Below are 27,312 nucleotides of genomic sequence, written 5' to 3' on the forward strand. Positions count from 1 at the left end.
ATGCTGGTGGCTGAGAACTGGTTCTGCTTTTCCAGGTCACTGCCTGGGAGCTGCTGGGTAAGGCAAGGAGGCAGAGGCTGCATTTAAAGCTTCCTCTGTGGTTCCCTTTTTTACTAAGGAAACATTTCCTTTGGAACCAGCTCCTGGCCTGGGGCTTGATAAATTAAGAAAAATTGTCTCCGAGTCCTTAAAATAGCAGGAGTTTATGAGCCTGGGTCTGGGCCAGGACCCTGGGGCCGCCTTTCCCTGGCTGAGCGGCAGGGACTCAGCCCTGCATCTGGGGCGGTGCAGGGAGGAGCAGCCCGGTCCTCCCTTGCTGGCAGCCCGCTGCGGGCAAGGGGAGCCTGAGCCCCCCCCTGCAGCTCTGGGGTCGTCTCGGTGCGGGGCCCGATGCATCCCGGCCCCCTCTGCCAGTGCCCCTGCGAAGGGGACTGGGGATCCTGCGGACAGGGCGTGTCCCTCACGTCCCCGCTGTGTCTGTTATGGTGGGAAACGGGGAAACAGGGCCTTCCCCAAGGAGCGAGCGGCCAACTGGGCAGCGCATGGGGGATGCAGGAGGGGTGCGATGGGGTTCGGCTGCTGGCCCCTGCTGGGATCTGCCTTCCCTGGCAGAGCTCGCCTCTCGCTGCTGGTGGCTCTTGGCGCTGCCATACATAATGGCTCATGGGGGGAAAGGCGTCTCCTCGAGAGGTGCTGCGATGGTGGCGGGCTCCTGGTTAGGGGGCAAAGCACGGGGTGGTCTGTGCTATTGGCCCTACCTGGAAGGGGAGTTTGGGAGCAGCAGCTCGGCCCCTCCCGGCAGCGCCGGGATCGCCCCTCTCCCGGCCTGGCGTCAGCGACCTAAAACGGGAAAAAACCCCGCGGGAGCCCAGGGGGCTGGGGCTGCGGGCACCCCCCTGCCCCGCGGCGTGCGACCAACGCGGGGACGGGGCCCGCGGGGCAGCAACGGCGGGGCCCGGGTGTCCCCGCAGCCGGGATGGGGGCTGCGCTGTGGGGAAGGGGCACGGCCACGGCACCGCCCTGCGGCTCGGCTCCGTTCGGCTCGGCTCCGTTCGGCTCGGCTTAGCTGAGCGCGGCTCAGAGCGCTGCCGCCCCGCCCTCCGCGGGCGGCCCCCGGCCGGGGCGGTGCCGCCCGAGCTGCGCTGCGGGGCCGGAGCTGGAGCCGGGAGCGGGACCGGGAGCGGGGCAGCGGCGGAGAGAGGTGCGGGCTGGGCTGGGGGTGCGGGGGCCTGGGGAGCTGAGCGGCGGGGACTGGGAGCTGTGGGGTCAGTGCTGGGCTGGGGGGGAGCGGGGGACTGTGGCCGGTGGTCAGTGCTGGTGTTGGTGCAACTGGGGTCTGGGGTTACTGGTGGGGTGGGGGGTTACTGGTGGGGTCTGGGGGAACTGGGGTCTGGGGTTACTGGTGGGGTGTGAGGTTACTGGTGGGGTCTGGGGGAACTAGGGTGTGGGGTTACTGGTGGGGTCTGGGGTTACTGGTGGGATGTGGGGTCCGGGGCACTGCCGGGGGAGCCGGGCAGGGGGGTTGGATGCCCCAGCCAGGCTGGGTGGGGTGCAGCGGGACAGGACGGGATGGGATGGGTGTGCCCGGGACAGGGTGGGTGTCCCTGGGTGTGGGACAGGGATGGGTCAGTGGCAGTTTGGCCACCATGGGTTGTCCCTCAAGGGCGGCCCTGGGCTGTGGGTCCCAACCTGCGGGTACCACCTGGACCGGGCTCCCCGCTGCCCCCCAACCAGTGACTGACCCAGGCCGGGCTGGGGCAAGAGTCTGGGGGCTGCTGCCCTGTCCCGCCATCCCTCCTCGCATCCCCCCGCTCCAGCAGCGTCCCTGCGTGCGGCCTTGCTCACAGAGCAGCTGCTCTGTGTTTTCTTCAGAAAAAGGAAAAAAGTTCCCTTTGCTTACTGCTGAGCTCATTTTTAAACATTTATATTAGGGGGGCTTGCAGGGGCGGAGAAACAATTGTGTAATGTCGTAGGAGCAAGGGAGCATTCCAAAACCATGACTGCGCGGCCCTTTCCAGCATTAACAATCTGGCAGCCAAGTTTTCCCAGTGGCCGCCAAACCCCCTAAATCCAGCCTCAGCCTCTCGACACCCCCGTGAAAGCGGCAGCGCGCTCCCCGGGTTGCTTCGCGGGGCGCATCAGGGGTGGGCCGGGAGCGGGGACCTGCTGGGCCACCCGGGCCAGGCAGCAGCACTGCCGCATCCCCGGCAAAGTCTTCAGGCTGTGAAACGGGAGACGGGGAGGTAGCACCTTTGGCTGTCTGTATTTCACTGAGACCAGTTGCCTTTTATTTTCATTTTTCCAAGTGCTTTCTGGTGTCCAAACAGTTTCAATTTATGTTCAGCTCCTCCTTCTCAGCTGCAAGTAGTATAGCTAAAGGCTGTGTGGGATTTTACAGACCTTAAATTGAATCCATGTTCCTGACAGCTACAGCTTCTCTAGGGAAACGTTTTTTTAAGTAGAAAATAAGCCAAGTCACTGTCTTCCAACAGGTTATCGGGAGCATATAACCAGGCTCACTTGCTGTTTACACTGGAGAGGCGTATTGACATGAAAAGTAAGGAATGTATTAGCAAATATTGATTGGCCCTGGGGCAGCGGCAGTCAGGCATTGCACGAGCACAGGCGTCTGCTGAGATTGTGGCGTGGTATTTGAAGCTTTCAGCAAGACACTCGTACCGCCGTGAGTCTGGGAAGGCTGGTGCTTCCACGGGAGGTAAAATAAGAACATGGCATGATGTCCTTTGGAAAAGGAGGTAAGGGCAGGCAGTGTTTTCCCACAAAGCACAAGCACTTGTGGTTCAAGCTTTGTTTAGGCTTTAAAATTCTTCTGTTCCAAGTCCCTTTCTCTGTTTTGCTTGTGGATGTTTTTGTGGGATTTAGCAATGAAAACACGCCAGCCTGGCCGCTCTGCTCCGGGTCTGGGTCTGGGCAGTTGCCCTTTGCTGCTGCACTGGAGCGTGCTGTAAGCCCGGGCTGCCTGATCATGCCTAAAGAATAGCTCACAACTTTAGAAAAAAATGTGTAAGATCTAAAACTTAAGCACTGAGTCTGAGCTCCTGTTTTGATGATCGCTCATCGTTTGGATATGGCAGGTCTAGGTCTTAAGAAAGAGCTTCAGGCAGCTTTCCCAGGGGTAAATAACGACGCTTTCCTCGGTGCTCGGTGCCGGGGAGTTTTGGCAGCGGTGGCAGGCGGGACGGGGAGGCTCCGAGCAGCGGGAGCTGGTGGGTGTGGGCGATGGTGGCTGGCATGAGCGAGGGCTGGAGGCTGGTCTCCTCTGTGCTACACAGAAACGCACAGCTTGGCCTGCCCAGGGGCTACGTGAGCCTGAAATTGCAGATGCGGCTGTGCCAAAACCAGCACCACTTTGATCCTCTTGAAGCTGAGATCCGCCCGGGAGCTCGGAGCCCGGGTTCCGCCCTGGCCGCTGCGTTTCCCTTCGGCGTTGCTCTTCGCTTCAAGCCCTTTTTGGAACTTTTTTGTGCTTCTGTATAAGAGTCCCTCTGATACCCGAGACACTTGCCAGGTACCTTGTCCTGTGCTACCTTGGCCGTGATTTAGATGTCTCGGCAAATTAAATTCCCCTCGATGGGCATACCTGTCAGATTTTAATTTGGAAGTTTACTTTCTTTTTCATTGCACCAGCTGTGCCAGCAAGTCCTACCAGCTAAAACCATTTCTGTTGTGAAGCACCACTGCGGGGCTTTCTACTGGCAGTGCAGGCAAATGACCCATGTACCTCTGCCATTCTGTCCCCAAACACCTTCAATCCCCTTCCCATTGATTTGGGGGCAGCTGCTGCCTTGGCACCCACTTTTGGGGGGCTCCCTGCTTGTGCTGATGGGAGCCAGGAGCTGTTGGTGGGGCAGGAGGAGAGCTGCTCCCAGGGGGCTCCGGAGGGAGGCACCCCCCGTGTCCCCAGCCCCTCAGGCTCTGGCAGGGCCAGTGGTAGCCTGGGGCTGACCAAAGCGGCTCTTGTTTGCCCGGTGGCGCCTCTCCGGGGTCCTGTCCTGAGGTGCCCTCGCTTGGCGCACTCGGGCGGTGGCAGCAGCCCTGTGCACACACAGGGCCATGTTTAGAAGTGGAGACAGCTTGTCCTTGGCTGCACTGGTTAGAAAACATTTTCTGTGTTCCCTGCTAGTGTTTCGTGCTCTCTGGATGCTGCGAGCTCCCTTAGGTCTTGTCTGCGTTACAGGTTGCACAGTTTGAGCCGAAGGCGTGTGTTTTGGGGTTTTTGAAACGCAGTTACGTGCTTCGTGGCGGTTCTAGCCTTGAGCCCGGTCTGTGTTGCATTAGCCCAGCTCCTTCCCAAACGAGTTAAATCAAAACAGTCCAACCGAGCACTTGAATGCTTTGGTTTGTTAAACCATTGAAAAGTTTAGCAGAGCTGAAGACGCAGCAATGCCAGGAAGATCTCGATCTGTTCAAAGAGGTGGTTTTCCTTCTGTGGTCGTGTCGCGGTGTCGGGGGGTCCGGGCGGGTGCCTGGGCTGGGGGGTGACGGGGCTCCGTGCACCGGGCTGGCTGTTCCCTGAGCCTCCAGCCCGAGGGGAGCGACCAGAGAGCTGCCAGGGCAGAGGAAGGTTTTCTGCTCAGCCGACAGGCAGCCTGTGAGGAGATGCTTGGTGGCAGCTCTGCAAGGCAGGAACACGAGCCCCAGGTTTGTTCCCCAAGAAGATCACCGGGGCAATGCTGGGGGCTGTGCGAGCGCTGCCTGGAGGCTTGACCCTCCTCCTTGTTCTGCTCTCCTCTGCTCATTCAGGATGAGGAGGTTTTGTTCAGAGTGGGGTATCTGTGGGGCCCGGGGGCGGTGGAGAGCTGGCCCTGCCGTGCCGGCAGTGCTGGGGGTGTCCCCATGAAAGGGCTGCTCCCAGCATGGCTTCATCCCTGCCAGCCCTGTCCTGCCCAGGCTTCAGGGTTGTGCCTCCGGCCAGGGCTGTGGGCAGAACAGAAATTCTGCTGGTTTTGCTGATAGGTGGTGTGACAGGTCCGGCCGGGGTGCGGCCGGCAGCAGCAGCGCTTGGGAACTTCTGCTTTAGAACAAAACCCCTCTGTCGGCTCAGGGAGCTCGAGTTTCGCCAAGGAAGTTTGTTGAAAGATTTCTGTCCCTAGTGCAATTCCTTCTTGAAAGCGTTAACAGCTTTCTCTGCCGTTTCCTGAGATCCCGCAGCAGACGCTGGATGACGGACGCATCCTGCTGCCAGAGGAATTCCCTGTTTCCTGCCCAGCAGGAACTTCACATTTTGAGGCACGAAGCTGGGAGAGGCCAATAATGGAAGGGCTGTCCTGGAGCCCTGGCTGGTTTTATGGTGATGGCTTTAGAATAGCTGCTTGGAAAGCAGAGCAGAGCAATTTGGTACCATTTTGCAATTTCTTGGTGTGCCGAAGGAGCTGTCTGCTCAGGGTTAGGCTGGTGCCAGCAGCGGTGGCACAGATTAAACCCGTGGCCATCCCAGTGCCGTCCCAGTGCCATCCCAGTGTCACCCCAGCCTGCCGCAGCAGCAGGCGCAGGAGCCCTGCGGGGTTTGGCGGTGCCGCTCTGCGGGAGGTGCCGGCACAAGGTTGCTGCTCCCTTTCGTTATCTCTGTGAATGAGCAGGAGGCATCTCTGGTGAGGCACCCAAAGTGCTGCTCACGCCCGAAAACCACGGTTGCTGTGTGGGCTGGGTTGGATTGCTGACATGGCTGAGCACCCTTTGCTGTAACTCGGGGTGGTTAATGCTCGGCAGAGTTTAAAATCTGAATTTCCATGTCTGGCGTGGGTGACCGTGTCCTTTTAATCATTTGACCTGGTGGCAGTTGTTAGTAAAGCTGTCGTCCTCAAATCGTCTCCACATTTTCTACTCTCTCTTACCCGCTCACAATCTGGGAACAGCACAAGGTCCTTGGCATCGGGCAGCCCTGTCCCAGGGACTGGCCGCATCCTGCTGAGTGACAGAGCATCTCTGGCAGCGGAACTCATCTCTGCCCAAGCAGAGTGCCACCAGCATCTGGCATTGGTGTCGTGTCGGTTGGCTCACGGGGCGAGGGCACGGTCGGGGGCAGCCCAGCCGGCTGCTGCGGAGCGTGGTGCTCGCAGCCTCCTCACCCCCCTCGCCTTTGCACGCCGGCTCCAGATTAGTAATGGGCTATTTCTGGGCCACTCTCTGAGTAATGGAAAAAATTGTGCTGAGATTTTGGGTGGGGACAGTGCCTCTGCCTGCTGAGTCACCACTTGGCATCACGCCGGACTCGGGAGCTGCCGGGGGCCCAGAGCCGTCCCAGGTCAGGGTGGACACCGGAGGCTGTGGGAAGGAGCTCTGAGTACGGCGACTCTTCTTGGTTTGGAGCATCTCTGGTTCCTCCTGCCCCGTCCCAGCCTGGCTGCCTCTGCAGCAGCAGTCCGTGCAGCTGCCGCCCTCCTCGCCGGGACGGCGTGCGGGCAGGGGAGCGGCGGAGGGGAGCCGGCAGCTGTGCGGGGCTGGCTGCAGCACCATGGGTTTGTTTTAGGCGTGATGTCTGGCAGGCTGGGCACGGGCAGGTCTCGATGTCTGTCTCGGAGCGGTTGTTTGTCTCCCCAGGCACCCGCTGTTCCTTGCGCTGCAGATGTGTCTCCTTCGGTGTTCTGTGGATTAGATAGCAGTGTGTCCCGCACCGCCTTTCTTCCTCCGTTTGTCTTTGAGATGCGGAGTCGCAAAGCAGCAAGTCACATTTTGCTGTGGGCAAAGGAACTTTCTGTCTAAGTAAATAGACTTTTTTGCCTATGAGCTCTCCTTTTTCTGTGCTGTGGAGATGATGGCTGGAGAGAGGATGAGCCTTTGGTCAGACGAGAAAGATGGTTTGCAACAGGGGTGATGCGTTTCTTGCGTCCCACGCTGTCTTTGAGAGCTTTCCCTCCTCAATTGGGCAGCAGGCTCCTCCAGCCCTTTTATCTGGCTCCGTAATACAAACGTTGTGCCTCCTCAGGGTGAGCTTCTCTGCGTGGGGCTGTGGGTGCCCCTGGCCCAGCTGGGACAGGCGGGAGCAGGAGGGCACGAGGAAAGGGACGGGAGCCTTGCGGGGGTTTCCCCTCTGCGCTCAGCCCCCGGTAGTGGGACCCTTTGAGCACTTTAGGTTTTTTTCCTCGACTTCAGTGTTGCACAAATGTGCTCGCCCTCTGTATAGACACGGTGCTCCACTGGGATGTGTGCTTAACGCCGAGGCTCCTGGTTGAGGAGTGCTGGATCCTGCTGGATGGGGCCCTTCGTCCTCGCTCTTCTCACCTTACAAGTGCCAGGTTACTATTTTTATTAATGGCTCCACAGCACTCAGCAGCCACGAACCGTTCCTGCTTCGGCTTGTAAGCCAAAGTGCTTGTAACCTGCAAAGATCTGGGGCTATGGCAGGATCTGGCCCAGATTTGGGTGAAACCTTTCTCTCTTCTGCCCCAGCCACGCGGTCGGTTGGGCAGTTTAGTTTGTGAGAGCTGGGGTGGTCCCCGAGACTTCCCAGGGGTTTGTGTGATGGCCCTGGGGAGGTTTTCTCCAGGCAGGAGCTTAGCGGTGACCTGCTAAGTATGCAGAGGAGAGGAGCTCTCTTCAGGCTGCTTTTGAAATGCAAGTCAGCCACTGAGTCTAATTTCTTAATGCTTCACTTGCAGCTAATTACGATGCAGCCTTACTCGGGTTTTTCTCTTTTCCTCCCGTTTCTGTCGGCGCAGGGTGCGGGTGCGATCACCCCAGGAGGGGACAGGCGCCAGGCTTTCGTTAGGGCTCGGTGTCGGTGCCCTGGCTAAATGCAAAGCTTGCGATGGCTGGGCCTTCCCAGCGTGATCCGCTCCCAGCGTTTGCAGCTCGGTGCATTAGCATAGGTGTGTGCATCCTTCCCTTCCCGCAGGGTTATTCCTGCTGAGCCTCCCCAAGGCTCCAAGCACAACCTGCCCCTTCCAGTCCTGCTGCCCTGGGCAGAGGGGGTTCGGAGAGGGGCAGGGCTGGCTGGAGGACGTGGAGCGTCCCTGCCTCCGTGAGCAGTTTTCTGGTCGCCTGTAATTTCCCCCAGCCTGCAGAGCAGTGCGCGCCTTGCCAGGGATTAAACCCTGCGCTGTCAGTGTGTCTTGCCTGGGATTTCCGCGGGGACAGAGAGCTGGTGATGTGCTGCGGCTGCGTGTGGAGGGGCTCGGGCTCTTTGAACTGAAACATCTGGGAAACTGGGGATGGGAAAGAGATTTTGGGCTCAAGGTCGGAGAGGGATGTGAACCCACCACGGCTGATTTTTCTCGTGCCTCCTTCAGACGCCACAGCAGGTGTTCTGTGGCATCGTCCCGGGCGATTCCCAGGCGCAGCTGTAATCTCCTTTTGAAACTCAAGGATGCGAAGGCGTAGTTTTACTTGCAGGACGGCATCCTTTTTTCTTGGGGCAGAAAGTAGCCCGCTTTACTGCGGGATTTTGGCTCTGTTTGCCGAGTGATGGCTGGCAGCTTCTCCTGCTGCTGGTGCCAGCGTTGGCTCTTGGCGGGTCTGTGGCAAAGACTCCTTTGTCAAACGGGCTGGGATGGGGCCAGCCCGGCGCCAGGTGCCAGGCGTGCAGGTCGCGCTTGCCCGAACCTCCGAGAGCTCAGCTTGGTGCGTTCCAGCTGCTGATCGGATTATTTGGGAGCCAGCAAGCGTGCCCGGGTGAAACCCGGAGTACAGGTTCTGCCCTGAAGAATTTATAATCTAAAATAAAACCAGTGTGTGTGCGCACGCGACTCTGAGGTTGTCAAAAATCCCCTTTGCCTGGGGTGGTGGCACAGCGAGAAAGCCCAGCGCGGGAGGGATTGGATGGCCGGGGCAGGAGCCTTGCTGCCGGTGGGGTGGGTAAGGCAGAGTGGTTCATCATCTCGCACAAGGTCCCTGTGTGCAGCCACCGGCGCTTGCCGGGGCATCGGTGTGACGGTTCTGGCTGTGGTGATGGATGTAAGTGGTTCCAGTTGGGCTGGTTCTTGCAGTGCCTGTGAGCCGGTGCCCGTGCGGGCTGTGTGCGGGAGCTGGAGGTGCGCCCGGTGGGAGGCTGGGAGAGCCTCTGTCCTGGCAGTCACTGGCTGCTCATGCTGGGGCCTGCCCAGGTGCCCCTGTCTGGTACCCTCCCGGGCAGTTGTGCCAGAGACTTTGGGGCACAGGGAGCCAGGAGGGGTTGGGAGCGTGGGCTGCCCATGGCTGCTCTGTCCCACTCACCCGCTCTTGTCCCTGCAGCGATGGCGGCCATCAGAAAGAAGCTGGTGATCGTGGGAGACGGTGCCTGCGGAAAGACGTGTCTGCTGATCGTGTTCAGCAAGGACCAGTTCCCTGAGGTCTACGTACCGACTGTGTTCGAGAACTACATCGCCGACATAGAGGTAGACGGGAAGCAGGTAGGGAGCGTCGCGGGATGCCGGAGCTGTTCCCGTCCCCTCGCTCCCATGGTCCCGCGCTGGCAGTGCCACCGTCTGGCACTGCCACATGGGTTGGTCCGTGCGGCTCGGATGCACCTGCAGCACTCAGGGTGCCCCGCAGCTCCCATGTTTCTGGGTCACCCTGAACCTGCCCCAGTTTGAGGAAGACTGTAGCTATAACTGAGGAAGATAAACCTGCTCGCTCCTGGCCTGCTGAGCCGTCTGCGAGCTGCTGAGCCCTGTCCCTCTCCCCTCCCAGGTGGAGCTGGCCCTGTGGGACACGGCGGGACAGGAGGACTATGACAGGCTGCGGCCCCTCTCGTACCCGGACACGGACGTTATCCTCATGTGCTTTTCTATCGACAGCCCGGACAGCCTCGGTAGGGACCAGGGAGCGAGGGGGCACCTGGGGCTCCTGCAGGACTGGGTGCTGCTGCTAAACCCCCTGGGGTCTGGGAAGCCCCCGTGCCACCCCTCTGGGGGATGCCAGCCCCTCCCTTCCATCCACTGGCTTTGCATGCGCTCCAGGAAAATGCTGGGAACTTGCAGGCTTGGCGGAGGTGGTGGGAGAGGAGGATGCCATGGGGCAAGCTCCCCCCTTCCCGTGGGAAAAGCCCGGTGCCGGTTCCCGTGGCTGTGAGGAGGCTGGGGGGGGGGCAGCCCCTCGGCTCAGGGAGGTCCACATGTGCTTGTTGCAGAGAACATTCCCGAGAAGTGGACGCCGGAGGTGAAGCATTTCTGCCCCAACGTGCCCATCATCCTGGTGGGGAACAAGAAGGACCTGCGGAACGACGAGCACACACGGCGGGAGCTGGCGAAGATGAAGCAGGTAGGGGCAGCCCTGGGTCCCGCTGCCTCGGCCAGCGACCCGCCTCTCCCCGTGCTGCCTTGCCGGGGCTCCCCTTTGCTGTGCTGGATCCTGGCGCTAAGGGCTGGATGCCCACTGTGCTTTTGCTGCTGTTTTCTGGCGATGCTTCTGAACCCCCTTTTAAATGCTTTCTAGGAGCCGGTGAAGCCAGAGGAGGGGAGGGACATGGCCAACAGGATCAATGCCTTCGGCTACCTCGAGTGCTCGGCCAAGACGAAGGAGGGCGTGCGGGAGGTCTTCGAGATGGCCACCCGCGCAGGCCTGCAGGTGCGGAAGAACAAGAAGCGCAGGGGCTGCCCGCTGCTGTGAGCAGCCTGGTGGGCCAGGAGGCAGCTGCCTGCACCAGCACCCGGCTGCCCTGCGCCGCGCGGGGAGGGAGCGCTGGCAGACGGCCGAAGTGGGACCTCGTGGTGCCGGTACCTGCCCCGAACCCCCTGCATGAGAGCTGCCACCCAAGCCTGTGGGGTGTCCCTGCGCGACCCCGGGGCCGTGAGGGGCCAGTGCCTTCAGTCCTCGCTGCTCTCTATGGGCCGGGCATTTGCGTAGCTCTCGGTGTCGCCCCGTTTTGTACTGATCTCCCTGGTTTCGCCTCTCCTGTCGGGATGCCGCGGTGTTCGCTCTCCCTCTCCAGTTCCGGGCAGGTGCCGCAGAAGCGGGAGGTGCTGCACACCAGCATTTTATACAGACTTGCCCAGAGCAGCTTTTGGCCCTGTCTGTGTGCAGAACCGTGCTCGGCCGCTGCCAGAAGCACTCTGCTCCCGGGACCCGCGCTGGGGCAGCGCCTCTGCCCAGCTCTGCCAGTAATGCCTTCTTCGGGTCTGCATTGGTCATGGACTTAGCACCGGTAAACTGAACTGCGTACTTGGGAGAATAAATGCAAACTGGTATTTCCATAATTGTAACTCTGCTTGTGTGGCATCCTTCTGGCTGTCCGTTGTGCCCCCGTGCTGGTCTGTGTGGCTGCCTGTGGGCTACGTGCTGCAGGGTAGGGGCCTTGCTTGGCCCCCAGCCCCTCTTGTTTCAGCCGCTGGTGCAGGATCAGGGCTCATCGGGGCAAGACCCTGGGAGCAGCTTATGTGGGAAGGGCCAGGCGGGAGCTCCCCAGCTGTACCCAGTCCCGACAGGCGCTGTGGTCATCGCTGGAGCCATGCCTCCTCTGTCACCGTCCTGGGGCAGGGCTGCAACAAGCCTGTCCCTGCTCCAGCAGCCCCAGCTGTGGTGGCAGGGCCCAGGACTTGAAATCAATACACCATTTTTCCTCTAAAAATGTATTCCAAGGAAACAAATCAAAGTGTGCCTGCGCAGCCGTGCCAGCTCTCGGGCCAGGCAGCTGCCTGGCCGGGTCCCTGCCTGCTGCCTGCACCCCAGTCACCCGCTGCGGGCACTGAGCTCCCCTGCACACCCAGTGATGCCCTTTGGGGGCCAGACTCTTGCTTAAGCCATTTAGTGAACGGTGAGACCAGTTGTGACGTCCCACCTGGGGGAAGGGGAGGGTGACTATGATTTGCAAATCCTCTCGGTGTGGATTAAGGTGGGCCAACACTCAAGGTCTGTAGACAAACACCAGTTTTAATAGAAAGCTTCCATAGAGACAAACATTGAGTACAAATATTCGATACCTGCAAGCCTTCTCACGATTATATCTACGCCAGCCATGCAGCTAAGCTATGTGGCTTTATGGAAAATCGAGGGAGGCTGTGCAGTGCTTTACTACAATTTAACAACTTTTTTAACAACTTGACCTTAGAAGAAGTGAAAGAGAGAGAGGGGGAGAGGGAAGAAGAGGAGAATCACCAGTCCTGGATCCAGTGTTGGACCTGCCAACGGGGGTATTTGGTGGAGAGAGCCCCCGAGAGAGAGCAAGAGTCCCTATTTATAGCTTTCAGTCTCTGGACTTCTGGAACCTTCTTTCATCCCAGTTCCGGGTGTTAAGGGAGCAGCAGCCGCCTGAGCGTTCACACACCATTCGGGGAGTCGCACGCACCCCACCCGAGACTTTAACCGCTCGGACCGCGGTCCCTTCGCAGCGGGCAGCCCCGCTGAGCCGACGGGTGCCCCTTTTCGACTCCTCGCTCACACACACGCTCACCCTCGGGTGCTTTCTCTCCCCTCAGGCTCAACCCTAGGTCTCCCCGAAGCAGAGTCTGCGACGTGATGTACGCTGGGCGAATTTATCGAGTGGTGCAGTGGTGCCGAGCAGCTTGAGCTGGGTGCCTCCGGAGAGGGACCCCGAACAAAGAGATCCCGGGGCAATTGTACCCTTACAGTTTAAGTTCCCCTCCCTGCAGGTAACGGTTCGGTCCAACAGCGATATTTGGGTCTGGGGTCGTCTTGTTCCTCGTTGGATCCTTTCCCTGTCTCCAGGCAGGACGTTCCTTCTCTTATCTTGAATAGCTGCAGCTTCTGCCGATGGTTGTAGCTACTTTATCTTTCTGGTTTGCCCTGGTTTCGGGGCCTTCCTTCATCCAGCTAAGTAAGAGTTCAGCATACGGTCGGCACATCTAAGTGAAGGTTCACAGCTTGCAGTCTAAGGCTTCAACAGGTCTTTGGATCCTTATTTGAGCTAAAAAGTGACTTCTACAACACCAGGAGTGGTAGAGATACCAGCCGAATTAAGAGGGGTGACCAGTTGAACCAAGAGGAGTGATGCCAGGACCCTCCCCCAGGCAGTACATGTGTGGGGAAAATGGAGAGCGGTCCCAGCCCAGCGCCAGCGCCAGCGCGGTCCCGGTCTGCGAGGGGAGGTGTCTGCTCCAGGCTGCCCTGCAGCCCATGCCGGGGCTCTTAGCTGGTAGGGAAGGCTGGCAGGACCCCGCTGGCTGGCGGGCTCAGCTCTGGTGATGCTGCCCGGGTCTGGCCGAGGGCTCTCACCTCCCCTGAAACTCCTGGTCGTAGATGCTTCGCAGCGTTTCCCGCTGGTTCTCCTGCTCCCGGCCCGTGTCCCGCAGGAACTGCACGAACTGGTCCCCCCACCGCCTGGCCTCCGCCACGCTGAGCCGCGGCATGGCTGAACCGAGCTGTGCCATGCCGGGCTGGGCCAGGGCTGGCCCCAAAAGGAGAAGCAAAAGCGAAAGGGGCCGTGCACCCTGCGGGCCCACCCATCCGTGGCTGGGGGGGCCGGGGGGCGGCTCCTGCCCACAGCCCCTGGTCCCACAGCCCCGTAGCGTTGCCCCATGCCCGGTTACAGGAGAGCCTCGCTCGGGGTCCCGCATCCCATGGAGGGTCCCAGCTGCGGGATCCGCATGGTGGTGGGAATTGCCCTGGCTGCGTGCGGAGGGGCTGGGGCAGGGGCTGGCCCAGCCTAGGACCCGGCACCCCGAGGGGTGCATCCCCCCCTCACTGGGCTGCCCCAGAAGGGACAGACCCGTGCCTGAACGGGGCTGTGGTTGCGGGGCTGGAGGGAGCCGAGCTGTTGAGTGTCAAAGGTCTGGCTGGTTGCCACCCCCCCGGCCGCAGCCCTGGCAGTAGCTGCCCCCAGGGAGGGAGGGCAGAGGCTGCCAGCTCCCACCCGTGCTGCTGTCAGGGCAGGAGAGTGCCCAGGTGTGTTGCATCGCTGTACCCAATGATGCAGGGCAAGAGCTCCCACAGCTGCTCCATAAATAGGGCAGCAGCAGCAGCAAGAGCTGATTTCCTCTGCTTTCACCCTCCAGCCTGCCTAGCGAGGGTGGTGATCCCTGGCTTGCTTCTGTAAAACAGCTCAAGACTCTGGGACTGCTCTGGGTGCTGCTTTCGCCTCATCTGTGGCCCATGGATGTTGGGGTGAGTCTGCCGGTTTCCCCACCTTAGCTCGGGTGGGTTTTCCTCTGACCCAGGCTCTGCTAATGACCTGCCATTGTCTGGAGGTGGCTGACAGACTGTGATGGCGTAGGGCCCCTCGCAGGCTGCGGGAGGGCTCTCAGGCTGGCAAAAATGGGGGTGTTGCCTTTGGAGAAGTTGCTTGTAAGTCTTTCTGTCAAGCGTTGCAGGCAGAATCTTGGAGCTTTAAGCTTTGATCCTGCAAACAGATGGCAAGCTCTTTCCATGGGGGGCAGCTGGGTAGCCCCGCTGCTCTCTGGGCTGGCAGGATCCATCCTGCAGTGCTGGGCTGGCTTTGCCTTTCCCAGCTCCAGGATATACATCGCTCTGGAGCCAGCCTCCGTCTCTGCTGAAGCCTCTGGTCTCCAGCAGTCAATAGCCGCTGGCTTTAAGGATTAGAATGCCTCTGGGCATGCGTTACTGTGTCTTGCTTTTCCAAGGAAGAAACAGGAGCTGGGAAGAGGCTAGGACTGGGATGGCTGAGCCTGCTGTAGAAAAGGCTGATGGGGAAAACGGGCCAGGAGGGAGACAGGGAATGAGTTGGCCTAAAGGATGATTAGCTAAAGATTTGGAGAAGGATAAAGAGACAGAAATGGTCTTAAGGCTGGAACAAGCGGCAGTGAACTACTTGCAGTGTAACGAACCCAGAGCAGGGAAAGACTAGCCTTGAGGCAGATAAAAGCTCTGTTGTGTGCACAGCCTTATCTTGGGCCCTGCTTCAGCTTCACATTCTTGGAATCGCTGCAGTGCTTGTCTGGGTTGGACCACGGCCACAGACCACAGCACCTTACAGTGCTCGTCCACATAACCTTTCATCTCCTCTGGGCGCTGTGGGCAGGGAGGAAATCCTTTCTACAAACACCTGCAGGCAGAAGCACTGTCCTCGAGTTGCTCTTTGCACAGCGGCGCGCAAATCCTCCAGCAGACAGCCCTGCTTTGCGCAGCGCGTCCAGCCGTTCGTTTCGCAAGCAGAGGAGAGGTAGTCGTTACAGTAAGACACAGATGATGAGCGGAATAACCTTGTCCGCTGCGTTTTTCCCAGGGTCAAGTGCTTCATTAGAGCTGTGTGGCTGTTTTTTGTTTAATTTCAAAGTTCTTAGACCTCCAGTTCCCTGGTCTGCGTACCGGGATGGGAGCATCGCCTGGGGGTTTGCCAGCAGTACCACCCCTGCTTTCAGGCTCTTCCCTGTAGGACCTGCCTTCGTCAGGAGCTAAGAGAAGCGAGACCATGAAAGAACAGACACAAATGGCTTTAAAACAAAGACCGGTGTATTTCTACTAGGCTATTTGATACAGAGGATGCCTGTAGGATGAATGGTCAGTCTCAACAGCAAATACAAATATATTTTATTTAGACAAAACTTCTCACAAAGGATAGACACGCTTATTTTGTGGTACTACTGCGCAAAACCTGAGGTCTAATGCACAGGCAGTCCCATCCCTATCTTCCCACGCCCTTTTTTTGTGTACTTAAAAACAGGAAGACGCTAGCCAGTTTAAAAAGCCGAACCTAGAGGAAGGCTCAGCGATAACCAAGTGCAAACAAAGCAAAGGGAGTTCACCAAAGGGGTCTGATTTTGCAGTGAATCCATGTTCTGAGTTCTGACTGAGAAAGGCATATGCGTGCCCCTTCAATTTCCCCTTAAGAGAAACTGGTAGGACTGCTATTTCTGATTTTTACAGAAGAACAAAGTAACATAGAGCAAGCATTTAGAAAGCGATGAAGAGATTAACTCCAAAATCCCCTTTAAGTATGAGAAGAAACTGGCCACAATGGAGACAAAATGGAAAGGTTTTTTCTCTCACTTTGGTGCAAGTTTATTTATTTTGTACACTATCCATCCATACACCTGTGATACAAATTCTATGAACCTGCCACAAAGCATTAAAGCACAACATACCTATTATTCTGTAGACATTTGCATCTTTAATCACTATCCAGCTTACACAGATCAGCAGTGATTCAACACAGGAACCTGTAGTTCTGTAAAAATGCAGATGTCCGATAACCGTACATACATGAGGGAGGGGAGAGCAAAACTGTTCGCTTTTAGGGAACGTGGCTCAAATCTTCAGATTAAAAAAAAAAATACGTTACGTCCCTGGAAGAGCTGGCTGCGTAGGGGTTTCTGTAAAGGATCTTGTAAACTCATTTTCTATAGTAAAATCTAAGCCTGCAGGCTTTTTGCTTTGTGGAGGTCAGTACTAAGGATACATGAGGACTTGCTGTCTTTTGCATTTATTGTATCTTGCAGCATAGCGCCTGGAGCTGTTGGCAGATTTGACAAACTTACTGGAGTACCTGGAGTGCTGTATACGGGTGAAGGGAATGCTCTGCACCCTCAGCTGTATTCATAATAGGGCTTTTCCAGCTAGGAAGTTTTCCAACCAGTACAATCGGTGATTGAAAACAGCTATACTTCTGAACCATGAATGTGGCTTAATTAAAATAACCTATCAGTAAACGCAGTCACAATAGGAAGTTTATGCGGCAGGAAACACAAAACACAAAGACAACGCTATTTGTTCCACGGTTCTCTCTGAGGCTAGAAAACCTGTTAACTTCGAAAGCCCTAGAAAAATGGTGCACTGGTTTAGAAACCACCTACTTGGCATAGGACCACATTTGTTTTTTGCACACAAACATTTCAGAAATCTCCTTATTTCCACATTAAGCATTCTGCATTTCTTTGCCAATCTTGTAGCTGAGGATTTTGTTCCAGTCGATCTTGGTGCGGGTGACGGGTAGCTGCCGGCGTAGGGCTTTGAAAGTGGTGTCCGACATAGTCTGGTAGTTTTCACTGATTGCTGTCTGCAAGGGCAAGGAGATTCAGTTAGGGCAGTAATAAGATACTCTGAAGTAGCATGACTCGGTGTTAAAGCCACAAAACCCTTTCTACAAGGCGAAGGCAGACTATTAACTAAATTCATAACGCAGTCACCAGCGTGTGTGCAAGTAAAAGGGTTTCTGTTAAACTCCCCTGTAAACGTAGCGGTGTCTCCTTAGGTGTTTCACTGACTTATCTGTGTCGAGTCTCCTTGCACACAGGCTGGGACAACGTAAAAAGCTGTCACACACATTTCCTCTTTGGTTTTTTTAACTGTCACAGAGGAAAACATTTAGACTCACCCACGCCCCTTCCATGTTTGTTCCAGGCATCATTTGTAACCCTTTAAAATAACTATACAGCAAACTTTGATTATTAATTACACACAGCTTTACAACTATATTATTTAAACAAATACTACTGCCCTTTCCTAAGTTATTCTTACAGTCAATACCAGACTCAGCCAGAAACAGAATTAGAGGTCAATTTTCCATGTTTCCATTAACTGTCCATGGAGACTGATATGATTCCATCACATTTCTTTAACAACCATTGATCTTACCTGGTACTCGTTTTCTGCATTTTCTATTATCTTAATAAATTCCTTAGCTGTCTGGACATCACTCTACAAAGGAGAAAAATAAATTTTCATATGTTTAACAGCAACTTACAAAAGCCACACAACAGATTGCTTCTCAAACGACAGGCTGAGTACAGACGAAGTGGGTAACGTCAGCAGCTTCTGCCTCATGTTTGTGGCTGGGTTCCCTTCCCTCACTGCGGGTGTCTCAGTCATGCTCAAGATAGAGGTACGTACTGGCTGGAGCTCGTGCTCCAAGCTGAAACAGGACTGCACCCTAGTGAGCAAAAGGGAAGTAGACCTTCATGGTATAGAGATTTTGTGACTGTTGCTCCCTCTACTGTACAACACGACTTCTTATCTTCCCTTACTACTGCTCTTACTGTTTGTTTCGCTTGCATATAGATAGAAACGCATATTCTGCCCTCTTTAACTGAGACACATAGGATAAGCTTTCCAATCGAGACTGTACTTTGTAGTACAGTCTAATGTTAAACAATTGAGAATCTGGGTTTCCCATATAACTCTAAACACCACACCTACACTGACTAGTCACCCTAAAATTACATTACTTTAAAGTCAAGAGAATGTAGTCATAAAGTGTATGCTTCACGAGATGTTTAAGAAATAAAATAGTTGCTTTATCATAAAAAAAATCTTTTAGCATACTTACTGAAACCTGTACAGAGTCCTGGATATCTTTATGACTAACCAGTTGAACATTGCCATCTTCATAATAATGCACCTGAACAAAGAGACAAAATGCAGGTTATCATTAACACTCGTGATAATCCCTAGAGCCCCCAAATGCTACCAGAATGGCACAACAGCACTGTTGTGCCAGTCTTCTCTGCTTACGTGGAGGCTAAAAGCAGGATGGATTTTCTAAAAGGTTTCATTCTTTGTCAAGACTGTTCAAGATTATGTTAATGCAGTAAACGCCTAGAGTTGAAATAAGAGCAATTATAAAAGAATTCATCGTATAGGTTTTAGCCCTATAAAGTGAAGCAGACTTGGAGGCATATAGAGTAGTGCTATGTAATAAACCACATGCCAGATTATAGATGATGTCCAAAACACTACTTCTAAAATTAATTTCTTCAATTGTATAGTTTAATAGCATCTTGAGTTGAGAAGGACATCTCGGCTGTATTTCAGCATCTCATTCTAAGTCGAATGCATTACTGTAGGAGAAGCACAAGGCAACTTCTCCTGTTATTGCCAGAAAAAGTAACTCACCTGGATCTTCAGCACCGCGGCCACTTGAGCTGTTGGTGGTGTGATGGTAAACTTCCATTCTGATCTCCAACGACCGTTCCTGAAAACAATCAAAGCATGAAAACTCTATTTCCTAAAAGCTCTAACAACAAAAAGAACCAAATTAACAAGAGCAAGTTGTTTTTCCTGTCATCTTACAACCCATATTACAGTGCCTTACAAGGCACTGAATTAAATTTCTGAAGCGCAGCTGAATACAATGCAGCTTCAGTACAGACTAGCTCCAGTGTACTCGTGCTCTGGAATATGTAAGGGGGTATCTATCTAGCTCTGCTTTTCTCTCTGGATAGGTCACTGAGCCAGACTGAAGGCTTTAGGGAAGTGCCAAGGGGGCTGCAAGGAAAACAGACTATGGAATGAGAAGCAGAACTTCTTGGGAAGCCCAAGACTACTTGCCCTTCGGACTGTGTCAGAAGACAGAGAGGATGGGTTTGTTTGAGGACTAGTAAAGGAAGAAAATACGCTATGTTGAAATAGTCTTACCAGAAGTTTTTGGGCTGGAACTGGTGGCTCTCAATACAGGCAATAATTGTCTGCTGCCCATCTATAGATTTACCATAAACCTGTATGTAGAAAAAGAGTTAAAAAGGCCCAAGAGCTGAGGAAAAGCCATTCTTAATTTCTGTTCTTGGCAGCATTGCGGAGGCTTGCTATTGTGGTATCTCACTGGGAACACGTACCACTAATTACATTGTCCAATACCTCCATTTGCGCATAGGTGCACATAATGCCTCCTTTTTATTAACTGCAGGTGTTAAGGGGCTTGGCAGTCATGACTATGAAAAATGAGGCTAGTACATCTTTACCACTGTGTGCATACCAAGATATTTGCACCCTCTTTGGAACTTGTTATTCCAAAGTTAGCAAAAATGCTAGTGAGGATGGAGAATTCAAACAGCACTGCCCAGCACAAAGTCCACTCAAGGTACTGACTGACACGGAGCAATGAAGTTGCAGTGAAACAAGACGGATACTCAACAGTACAGAAGCCATTGGGGTAATGATCTTTCACATAAGCTCTCAATGCACTGTCACAGGCATCTCTCCATTGTTTTAAAGCTGATTCTGTGTCCTCAGGCTGGGGGTCACTTGCTTCTTTCCTTAAATGATCAAACTTAAATGAAAGTTTGTTTCTTGGGTCTAAAAATCTGCCATTTCCCAGATCACCATGTTCTGTGATTAAGACCTGCAAAAGAAGTTGAAATTAAGATACACTTATGCTGCTGTAAATGTGCTGTTTTGCATTTTTCCCTGACTATTTGAATAAATATCAATGTTTCAACAGATTTTTTTCATTGAGCTATAATATCACATAAAGAAACAAGGATTTTCAGTAACAATTTCAACTAAGAGTAGTTGTAGTGAGGCTGTAGGTAAACTCTCTGCTCTTCACAGTAATACTGCACTTAGTCTTGTGTCCCAGAAATGGCTGTATTATAATAATGTATATATTTAGCTTAAAGGTGGGCATCCTTACAATATAAACAGGTGGTTTTGCTTTTAAAGTTATTTTTACTGTTTTCCTTCCCCGTTTCTAAAGGAAACAAAGAATTTTACTGTGGAATTTACCATTTGTTGTCATGTTCCATGTTGCAATAGGTCCCCTTCTGGTCAAGAAGGGTATATAGATGTGGCTACTTCTAAGACACACAAACTAAAGTACACAGCAAAGCAGCACTGTACCTTCCCTCTCCTTTGTCTTATTCACCATAATTCTCTGGCTTCCCAAACATTGACTTTATTTTTTTTTTTCAGATTGTACTGTAACTTTCTCTTGTCAAAGCTATTTCTATGGACAGCCCTCTTAAAAATATCTGCCTCCTATGAATGTATCTGGGACACCAGAAAAGCTAGGTTAGTACTTTGCTCAGAGAATAGATGTTCAGGCCAGCTTTCTTTGCTGGCATAGGCTGAATGTTATTAGTTTGGTATAATCAAAGATACAATATGGTTTTTAGGGTAGCTGGGAATGGATTAAAAATGCAGAAAAAAAAAATACTATTAAGAATCTACTACTGATTGTCATTAGGAACTGTAAGCAGGTAGCAACATAAGGATTTGTACGTGAGCTTTAAATAAACAGTAATCTTTACTCATTCATACTCTAAGTACAATTCCAGTGACTTCAGCATGGAGCTTTACTTAAGGAACAATGAATTAGAGTTACTAGGTGGGATCAGACAATACTTTAAGAGAAAATTTCACCTATGCTTCTTCTATAAGAACAAAAGTTTGGTAATAGAATGATGTGTGGGGGAAGAAGGAGAGGTGATAACTTGTGAGCAGAATGAAACTAGTCAACATCTTGATGAAATAATGTTTTAATTGTTTTTGCACAGTGTAGTAATACAAACCTCAAGTGTAAAACGTTTTCTCTTACCTGATCATCATACCCTTCTATCTTCACCGGAGTGAACTGATCCATGTTATACTGTGCAAATGCACTGTTAAGAATGAAAAGAACGTGAACTTTAGCTGTACGTGGACATTTATTTTGACTCAAGAATAAGTACCTGGTGTGATTTATATTACAGAAAATTTCAACTTGATTTGGCAAATAATACACATGAGCACTCTTAAAGGATTTTTCAATACCTTTTATTGACAATAGCTATAAAAACCCAGGTCTAAAGCCAGGTTTATTTAGTGATGACCAGGAAAGCACAGAGTTCAAAAGCAGAACAGCAGGCAGCCTGGGGGAATATGAGCAAGCCAAGGCAAAACAGGAACACCCCAGCTACAATTTAGAGAGCAGCAAGGTAAACAAATGAGAAGAGTAATATTTACAGCAATTTTCTGATTTAAAGACCTGCTGACTGACATGCCACCTAGCTTGAAGTAAAATCTTCACATCAAAAAGCTTGTATGCATAACCTTAAAGCACCTTCTGATGAGACTGTGCAAGTAAACAAGATATTCTGAAAGCTTTGTTTTTGAGGGCAGTTCTTTTTCTAAACTTCGGCTAAGGATTACTCAGTATTTCAGGCTTCACTTGCTTTACAAATCATGCTTCAACAAGATCAGACATTCCTGCTGCTGCAGAGTTAAACTTTTTGGCAGAGTGCCTTCCTGTCAGTTTTATATGGCCTCTACAGCACAAATTCCAATTTAGGCCTTTTAAAAAGAATCACCCATGCCTTCCATTACGTATTTTGTTGGGGGGACAAGGAATTACAGATTGCTCTCAATGCAACAAATGGCTTTCTTTGTCACAGAATGATGGGTGTAAGAAAACATGCATCTCCGATGGTAATTTGACTTGTGTTTACAATATTAGTACTTACTGTGCTGCTCCCTCCCTGAGAAGATTATCATTGTTAAGCAATAACCGGACATCTGGAGAAGAGAGTGTTCAGGTAGGTTATTATATTTTTTTGATCATGTTTCTCTTTATGCATTTCAATTTCAACTGTACAAATGCAAACATTAAAATGATTAAATCATTTCATTAAACATATGTAGTCACAGAATGACAGCATGCTTTTCCCTCACCACTTCTTAACCTTAAAAGCAGTATATTGTGACACAGCCTTATAATAGATGAAATCATTTTTTCTTATTTACTTACCATTGAATACTTCATTGAATTCTCCAGGGGGTGCATGAGTGATGAATTTTGCAGCTATACGCACCTACAATGAAGCAGAAGAGTAATTAAACTGAAGACAAAAGATAATTTACTGAGTTCATACATACTGCAGCCTACACTGAAGCAATTCACGAACAAAACCAATTCTGACAGTGATAGGAAGTGCCAGATTTAGAGAGAACTCTAGGCATGCATTGTCAAAATGGAAATAGTCTTGGAAGACCAGATTTTTTTCAGTGTAACTGAGCAGAAGAATTTCAAATGTACTCAGGAAGAATTGCAAACTTCACATGGGCACCTGTAAAAATGTGAACAGTTCAACCTGTGTATTACTAACCTATTTAAAGAATATGAATGCTGGCTAGCCACTCTTCTTGGTGACATTCTTAAACAATGTTTTTTCCTGATCCTTGCTAGTAATCAGAAACCTAAATGACAAGGTATATAAAGAATAAGAAACCACTGCAGTAAAAGTGACACTATAACTAGATGGTAACCTACAGAACAACCATATAGCTAAGGAGTGTCTGACATATATTGCAAGACGCTGTGATTCCCTGTGATGCAACTTGTTTGCTGCTGATGACTGGCTGAAGGAGGTGTCACCGCTTCAGAGCAAACAGCGTGTGAAGGATGAGAGGTTGATCCCTCTAGAAATGGAGCAGTAAATCAATTACATCAGCTGCCATGGGACCGCTTCCAGAGTTAATTATGCCTCATGGACTTTGAAAAGCCACTGATGTGCTCAGAGTGCAGAAGGGGTATGGAGATACAAAGTAAAAAGCTGGGAACTGACAGAAACGGGGTAGGTGATGGAAAGTGCCAAAATGTACCCGAGAAGTCAGACAGAGCCTCTAAATGAAACCATCCAAATTTCAGCAGGTGATTTTTTTTTTTTTTTTTTTCCCCTTGATCCTCTAATGCTGCCCTGGTCCCTCCTAACCCTGAGCAGCAGACACATCACCTGTGCCATTCCGTGGCATGTCACTCCTCTTATCTTGAAGTAGTATTTTATTGGAAACTGTACTGTAGTCCAGACATGAAGTGTCACAGTAGTGGAAGAACTAAGGCATGTGGAACTGTGAGTGATATAATAAATAACTGAAAAGGCCAACTGTAAGGGAAACACCTGAATGTCTGCAAACTTTGAAGCTAGAAAAGAAAAACCCATTATCTTCTAAAAAGTAATAAAACCGCACTGTGTTCCAAAATCCAATATATGTGTCTTGGGTTGTTAGAATTGAAGTGGTCTAGGTATTGATTCTGTTGAAATTAGGGAGAGTTTATGGTTTTCATAATCAAATCTTTTATGGTTTTTACAGGACCAAAGGGAATAGAATCATCTTGGAAGACTTGAAACAGGAAATGCCACAAAATTAGACCTCTCCCTTAAAATAATAATAATGTCACACTTCTTCCAATAAGCACACCTAACAAAGCTGTGCAATAAGCCTTTCTTGCTCAACCAGGCATTTATTGAAGATGACTGCAGAACAGTGCTCATTACAACTCTGAGTACTTTTTCTACTCTTCATTTTGAGCAGCAAAACAAAGGAGTGTGTACATATCAAACTACTTCAGCTGAATTATTGCCAGAGCTGGAAATAACTTGCTTCTCTCAACAGTCTCCCTTGTTTTAATTAGAAATTCTTGTTTGTATTTTTCGTCGCATGATGATTTATGATTTAAAGCAAGCCATGAAAGGAAATAAACACCTTTCCAAACGAAGGGTATTCTGCCTTATTCCAACAGTATCAAGTAACAACTCTGCCTTAACTGGACTGAGTTTCAGATAAAAACAGATCATTTTCCAAACTAACATCTATTTAAAAAATATATACATACACATTCTTTATGCCTCAAATAATTATGCAATATAAATGAAAAACGAAGAAGTCTGTAACTTGTGTAACTGATACAATACAGAATGTCAAACCATTTTCTCCTAATTTTCTGCTTTTTAGATAAGGTTGGTAAGTATACAGCAATGCCAAAAATGTAGCTCTGTCTGAAAATTTTCACTATTTCAAGAACTGCAGTTAGGACTCATTGCTGCCATAATCTTGTTAGATTTCAGTATCAGAAACTTGGATGGTGATGAGGATAACCTAGCAGTAATTAAGAGGGACACTGCTGCTTTATATCCTCTGTGGACTTTGCTGAGAGCCAGCCCTAAATGGCTGAAAGACTTCTGAAATAACACCGTGTGCTTTTCTAAGAAAGCGCAAGTGTAAGCACTAGTACGGGCATATCAGACTGTGCTAAAGCGTTTATAAACATGTACCACTTCATGCCATAATGCCTTTCAGTGGGAGGACTGCAGTAGAAAACATCCTGCAAATTAACTCCCCAGATGAACAGATTCCCTTTTATAAGGTGCTTCAACATATGGAAAAATAACGTTCTTAAAAAGTCATAAAATTTAGTGTCTTATAAATTTATGCAACAATGTTGTGGCTGCAGAATTGTACTGTACATGGAACCCTCATAAAAGGGACCACTGTTTTAATAGGTTAACTTTTAGATCAACAGATTCTCATAAACAGATCCTTGTGAAAAAAACAATTACAGGAGAGATTTTTACAGTCTTCCATGAATTCTTCCACTTGGAAGGATGTATAAAATGAAATCAACACAGAAAGGACTCTGCACTTCAATGTTATCACAAAACCAGCCATAAACAAAGCAAACACTGCAAGTGAAAGTGTTCACTTTTATAAAGTATCCCTAGCCCTGCCTCTCTTGTGGAGCAATAAAATACAAAGCATTTAAGTCAAACTATTGAAATCAGGAGTGAAGTGCAGGAAACAGGCTGCAGAGTAATTAATTCTAAATGTCAAACCTTTGAATCATTGTTCATTTTTTAGAGTTGACTTGCTTCAAAGTGCTTACAACACGGCGGCAGGATGTTCATTTGCAGAAGCACGAAAATAAGACTTTCTGCAAGCTGACCTACTTCCTGGCCACCATTACCATTTCAGGTAGCTCGCAGCGCGCTTAGCACAACGAACTTCCCGTTTCTAAAATGGGGAAAGCGTCTGAGAGGGAAGCTGCTCAACCATTATTTTAAGCCAGCAAAATGCCCGCAGAATGAACTTAAGTAGACAATAAGGTACGTTGCAATAGACCTTAAACTAAAATGAATCCCGTGCCTTACCTAAAATATTCCTATAGAGAATAAAGAAGTGAGGCTTGGGGGGGATGAAATGAATTAATTTTGTTACTCTATTATTTTTTTGTTTCTTTATTTTATTTTAATCCACCGGTAAACTCAAAATTAAAAAAGGAAACATATATAAAAGTTTTAGACCTATCAGAATGGTTATAAAATGGATACTATAGTAAGTCTTTGCCGCGTGTTTCTTTTTCAGATCCTCACTTAAGATTATCCTTTTCTACCTGTGCTAAGCATGGAGCTACTTCAAATTGAATCATGGTTGCCTGAGCCGGGACATGAAGTAGAACATAGGCTCCAATTTCAAGCAAAATCCCATCTACTCTGCCAAATAAAGTACTTGGGCACACATTGTTCTGAAGGGCCTCTTCTCCAAGGACAAATCTTCCCCACAAGTGCTTTGGAAGAACTGGAAACTTCAGGTAAATACAGTGGGAGGGGGAGAAAAACACCCAGTGACCCCAGGTTCTTGCAACACTGACTCTCACCCCCAGACTAAATGGCTTGCCTAGGTGTAGCCTACAAGCAGGGACTCCAGTTCTCCTTCCAGCTCTCTTAAGGACTTGCTAGATTACCAAGGGCAATCTACTTCACCTCCTTTGCTCTCAAACCTCTACCACCATAACCCGCAACATGATAAAGTTTTACTTCTGTTTTAATTTTCACATCAAATGTTACAACGTCTTTGATTTTTAAGAGTTCAAATGAAATTCAGCCAAATGACAGAGTAAAATATTTTATACGGCATTGGATAGATTTCAGTAACGTGTTAAAGACCATATGAATTCTGTTCTGGAATGCTCATTTCAAACCATGCTCATGTGATCTAAAATATTAACTAAAGGGTAATTTGCACCTTTAAAGCTCTATCTGTTTGTTTCACAATGAATGTCACTGTAATGAAGCTGAAATTGGCAGTTTAAGGGAAAAATGAAAGCAGGCTCCAAACCCTATGATCCTTGAAGATCTATGAGCCTTAATACCCCACTTCGGAACGTTAAAAAATAAAGCAAAAAGCCATGTGTAATATTTTTATGATGTGAGCAGCAGCGGTGGATTTTTCGCCTACCGTTTGTAGGTAACCAGTGTCTACAGACTTGCAGAAAAGGCTGCATGTTAGTTTGTGACATGAAACTCAGCACTGCTTGTAAGACTCTCATTTTTCCGCATTCCTAGGCAAGAGGAAGTCTGCTCATTTCTCCATTTCTCCTAAAATAAACATTGCGCTATTTGCTCCTGCTTAGTCCCTTCCACCCAGTATGATTTGTAGGATCTACATCAAAGTTACTGTCACCAGCGGGGGCAAGCAGAAAACGTGAAAACACGCTCTGAAGGTGTTTTGGAACTGAACAGGTTTCACAGCACCTTTTAAAGACGCTGCTAACTTTGTCGGCCTGGGAAAAGAAAGCTGAAAAGCAGAAAATATATTTTCAGGCACAGAGAGGCGCCGAGGCACCTCAGCTGCACCCAGACAATAAGGAAATCGAAATGCAAAGCGTTGCGCTGATAAGTAAGCGCTGATCCCTGGCCGGCCGGCCTCTCACCCGGGCAGCGGCGGCCCGGCCGGTCTCGGCGGCCCGCCCGCCCCGAGGCAGAGGGAGGCCGGGCCGCAGGCCGGCCCGCCGGCACCGGGTGAGCCTCCCCGCCACCCCCCGCCCGCTGCCCTCCCGCGGGTGCTGCGGGGGCGGCGGCGCCGGCCCGCCGCGGAGGGGCGGCCCCCTCCCTACCTTCTCCTCATCCGACACCCGGTCCTCGAAGTCAGCCATTTTGGCAGCTCTGGGCCCGGCCCGGCCCCGCGCGGAGCATGACGGGAGCGGCGGACCGGGCGCCG

General features: G+C 51.1%; 2 protein-coding genes and 1 long non-coding RNA gene across 5 annotated transcripts; 2 read left to right on the forward strand and 1 right to left on the reverse strand.

Moving 5' to 3' along the window:
• The first annotated feature begins 1,059 nt into the window (after positions 1-1,059).
• On the forward strand, positions 1,060-11,138 carry RHOC (ras homolog family member C). Of its 3 annotated transcripts, XM_087762148.1 has the most exons (6): positions 1,116-1,201; positions 2,493-2,557; positions 9,190-9,347; positions 9,628-9,748; positions 10,067-10,197; positions 10,372-11,138. In XM_087762148.1, the coding sequence occupies exons 2-6, from the start codon at positions 2,551-2,553 to the stop codon at positions 10,543-10,545; spliced, it is 591 nt and encodes a 196-aa protein (XP_087618274.1). In that variant the 5' UTR covers positions 1,116-1,201; positions 2,493-2,550; the 3' UTR covers positions 10,546-11,138. The 3 variants fall into 3 exon arrangements, with proteins under 3 accessions (XP_087618275.1, XP_087618274.1, XP_009460700.1); XM_087762149.1 differs by lacking the exon at positions 2,493-2,557 and having other exon boundaries at positions 1,060-1,201; XM_009462425.2 differs by lacking the exons at positions 1,116-1,201; positions 2,493-2,557 and adding an exon at positions 2,572-2,756.
• A 2,757-nt stretch (positions 11,139-13,895) lies between these two features.
• On the forward strand, positions 13,896-22,060 carry LOC148055252 (uncharacterized). Its single transcript, XR_015705729.1, has 3 exons — positions 13,896-13,995; positions 20,473-20,571; positions 21,933-22,060. It is a non-coding gene; the product is annotated as an uncharacterized LOC148055252 (long non-coding RNA).
• Positions 15,819-27,305, reverse strand: CAPZA1 (capping actin protein of muscle Z-line subunit alpha 1). Its single transcript, XM_087762217.1, has 10 exons — positions 27,209-27,305; positions 22,286-22,349; positions 22,002-22,053; positions 21,098-21,161; positions 19,697-19,903; positions 19,201-19,280; positions 18,679-18,757; positions 18,113-18,184; positions 17,422-17,484; positions 15,819-16,843 (listed from the first exon to the last, which is right to left on the reverse strand). The coding sequence occupies exons 1-10, from the start codon at positions 27,245-27,247 to the stop codon at positions 16,703-16,705; spliced, it is 861 nt and encodes a 286-aa protein (XP_087618343.1). The 5' UTR covers positions 27,248-27,305; the 3' UTR covers positions 15,819-16,702.
• Between the last annotated feature and the right edge of the window lie 7 nt (positions 27,306-27,312).

The sequence above is a fragment of the Nipponia nippon genome, unplaced genomic scaffold, assembly GCF_047370975.1.
Source record: "Nipponia nippon isolate SJK-2023a ecotype South Korea unplaced genomic scaffold, ASM4737097v1 scaffold_25, whole genome shotgun sequence".
NCBI classification, from domain to species: domain Eukaryota; kingdom Metazoa; phylum Chordata; class Aves; order Pelecaniformes; family Threskiornithidae; genus Nipponia; species Nipponia nippon.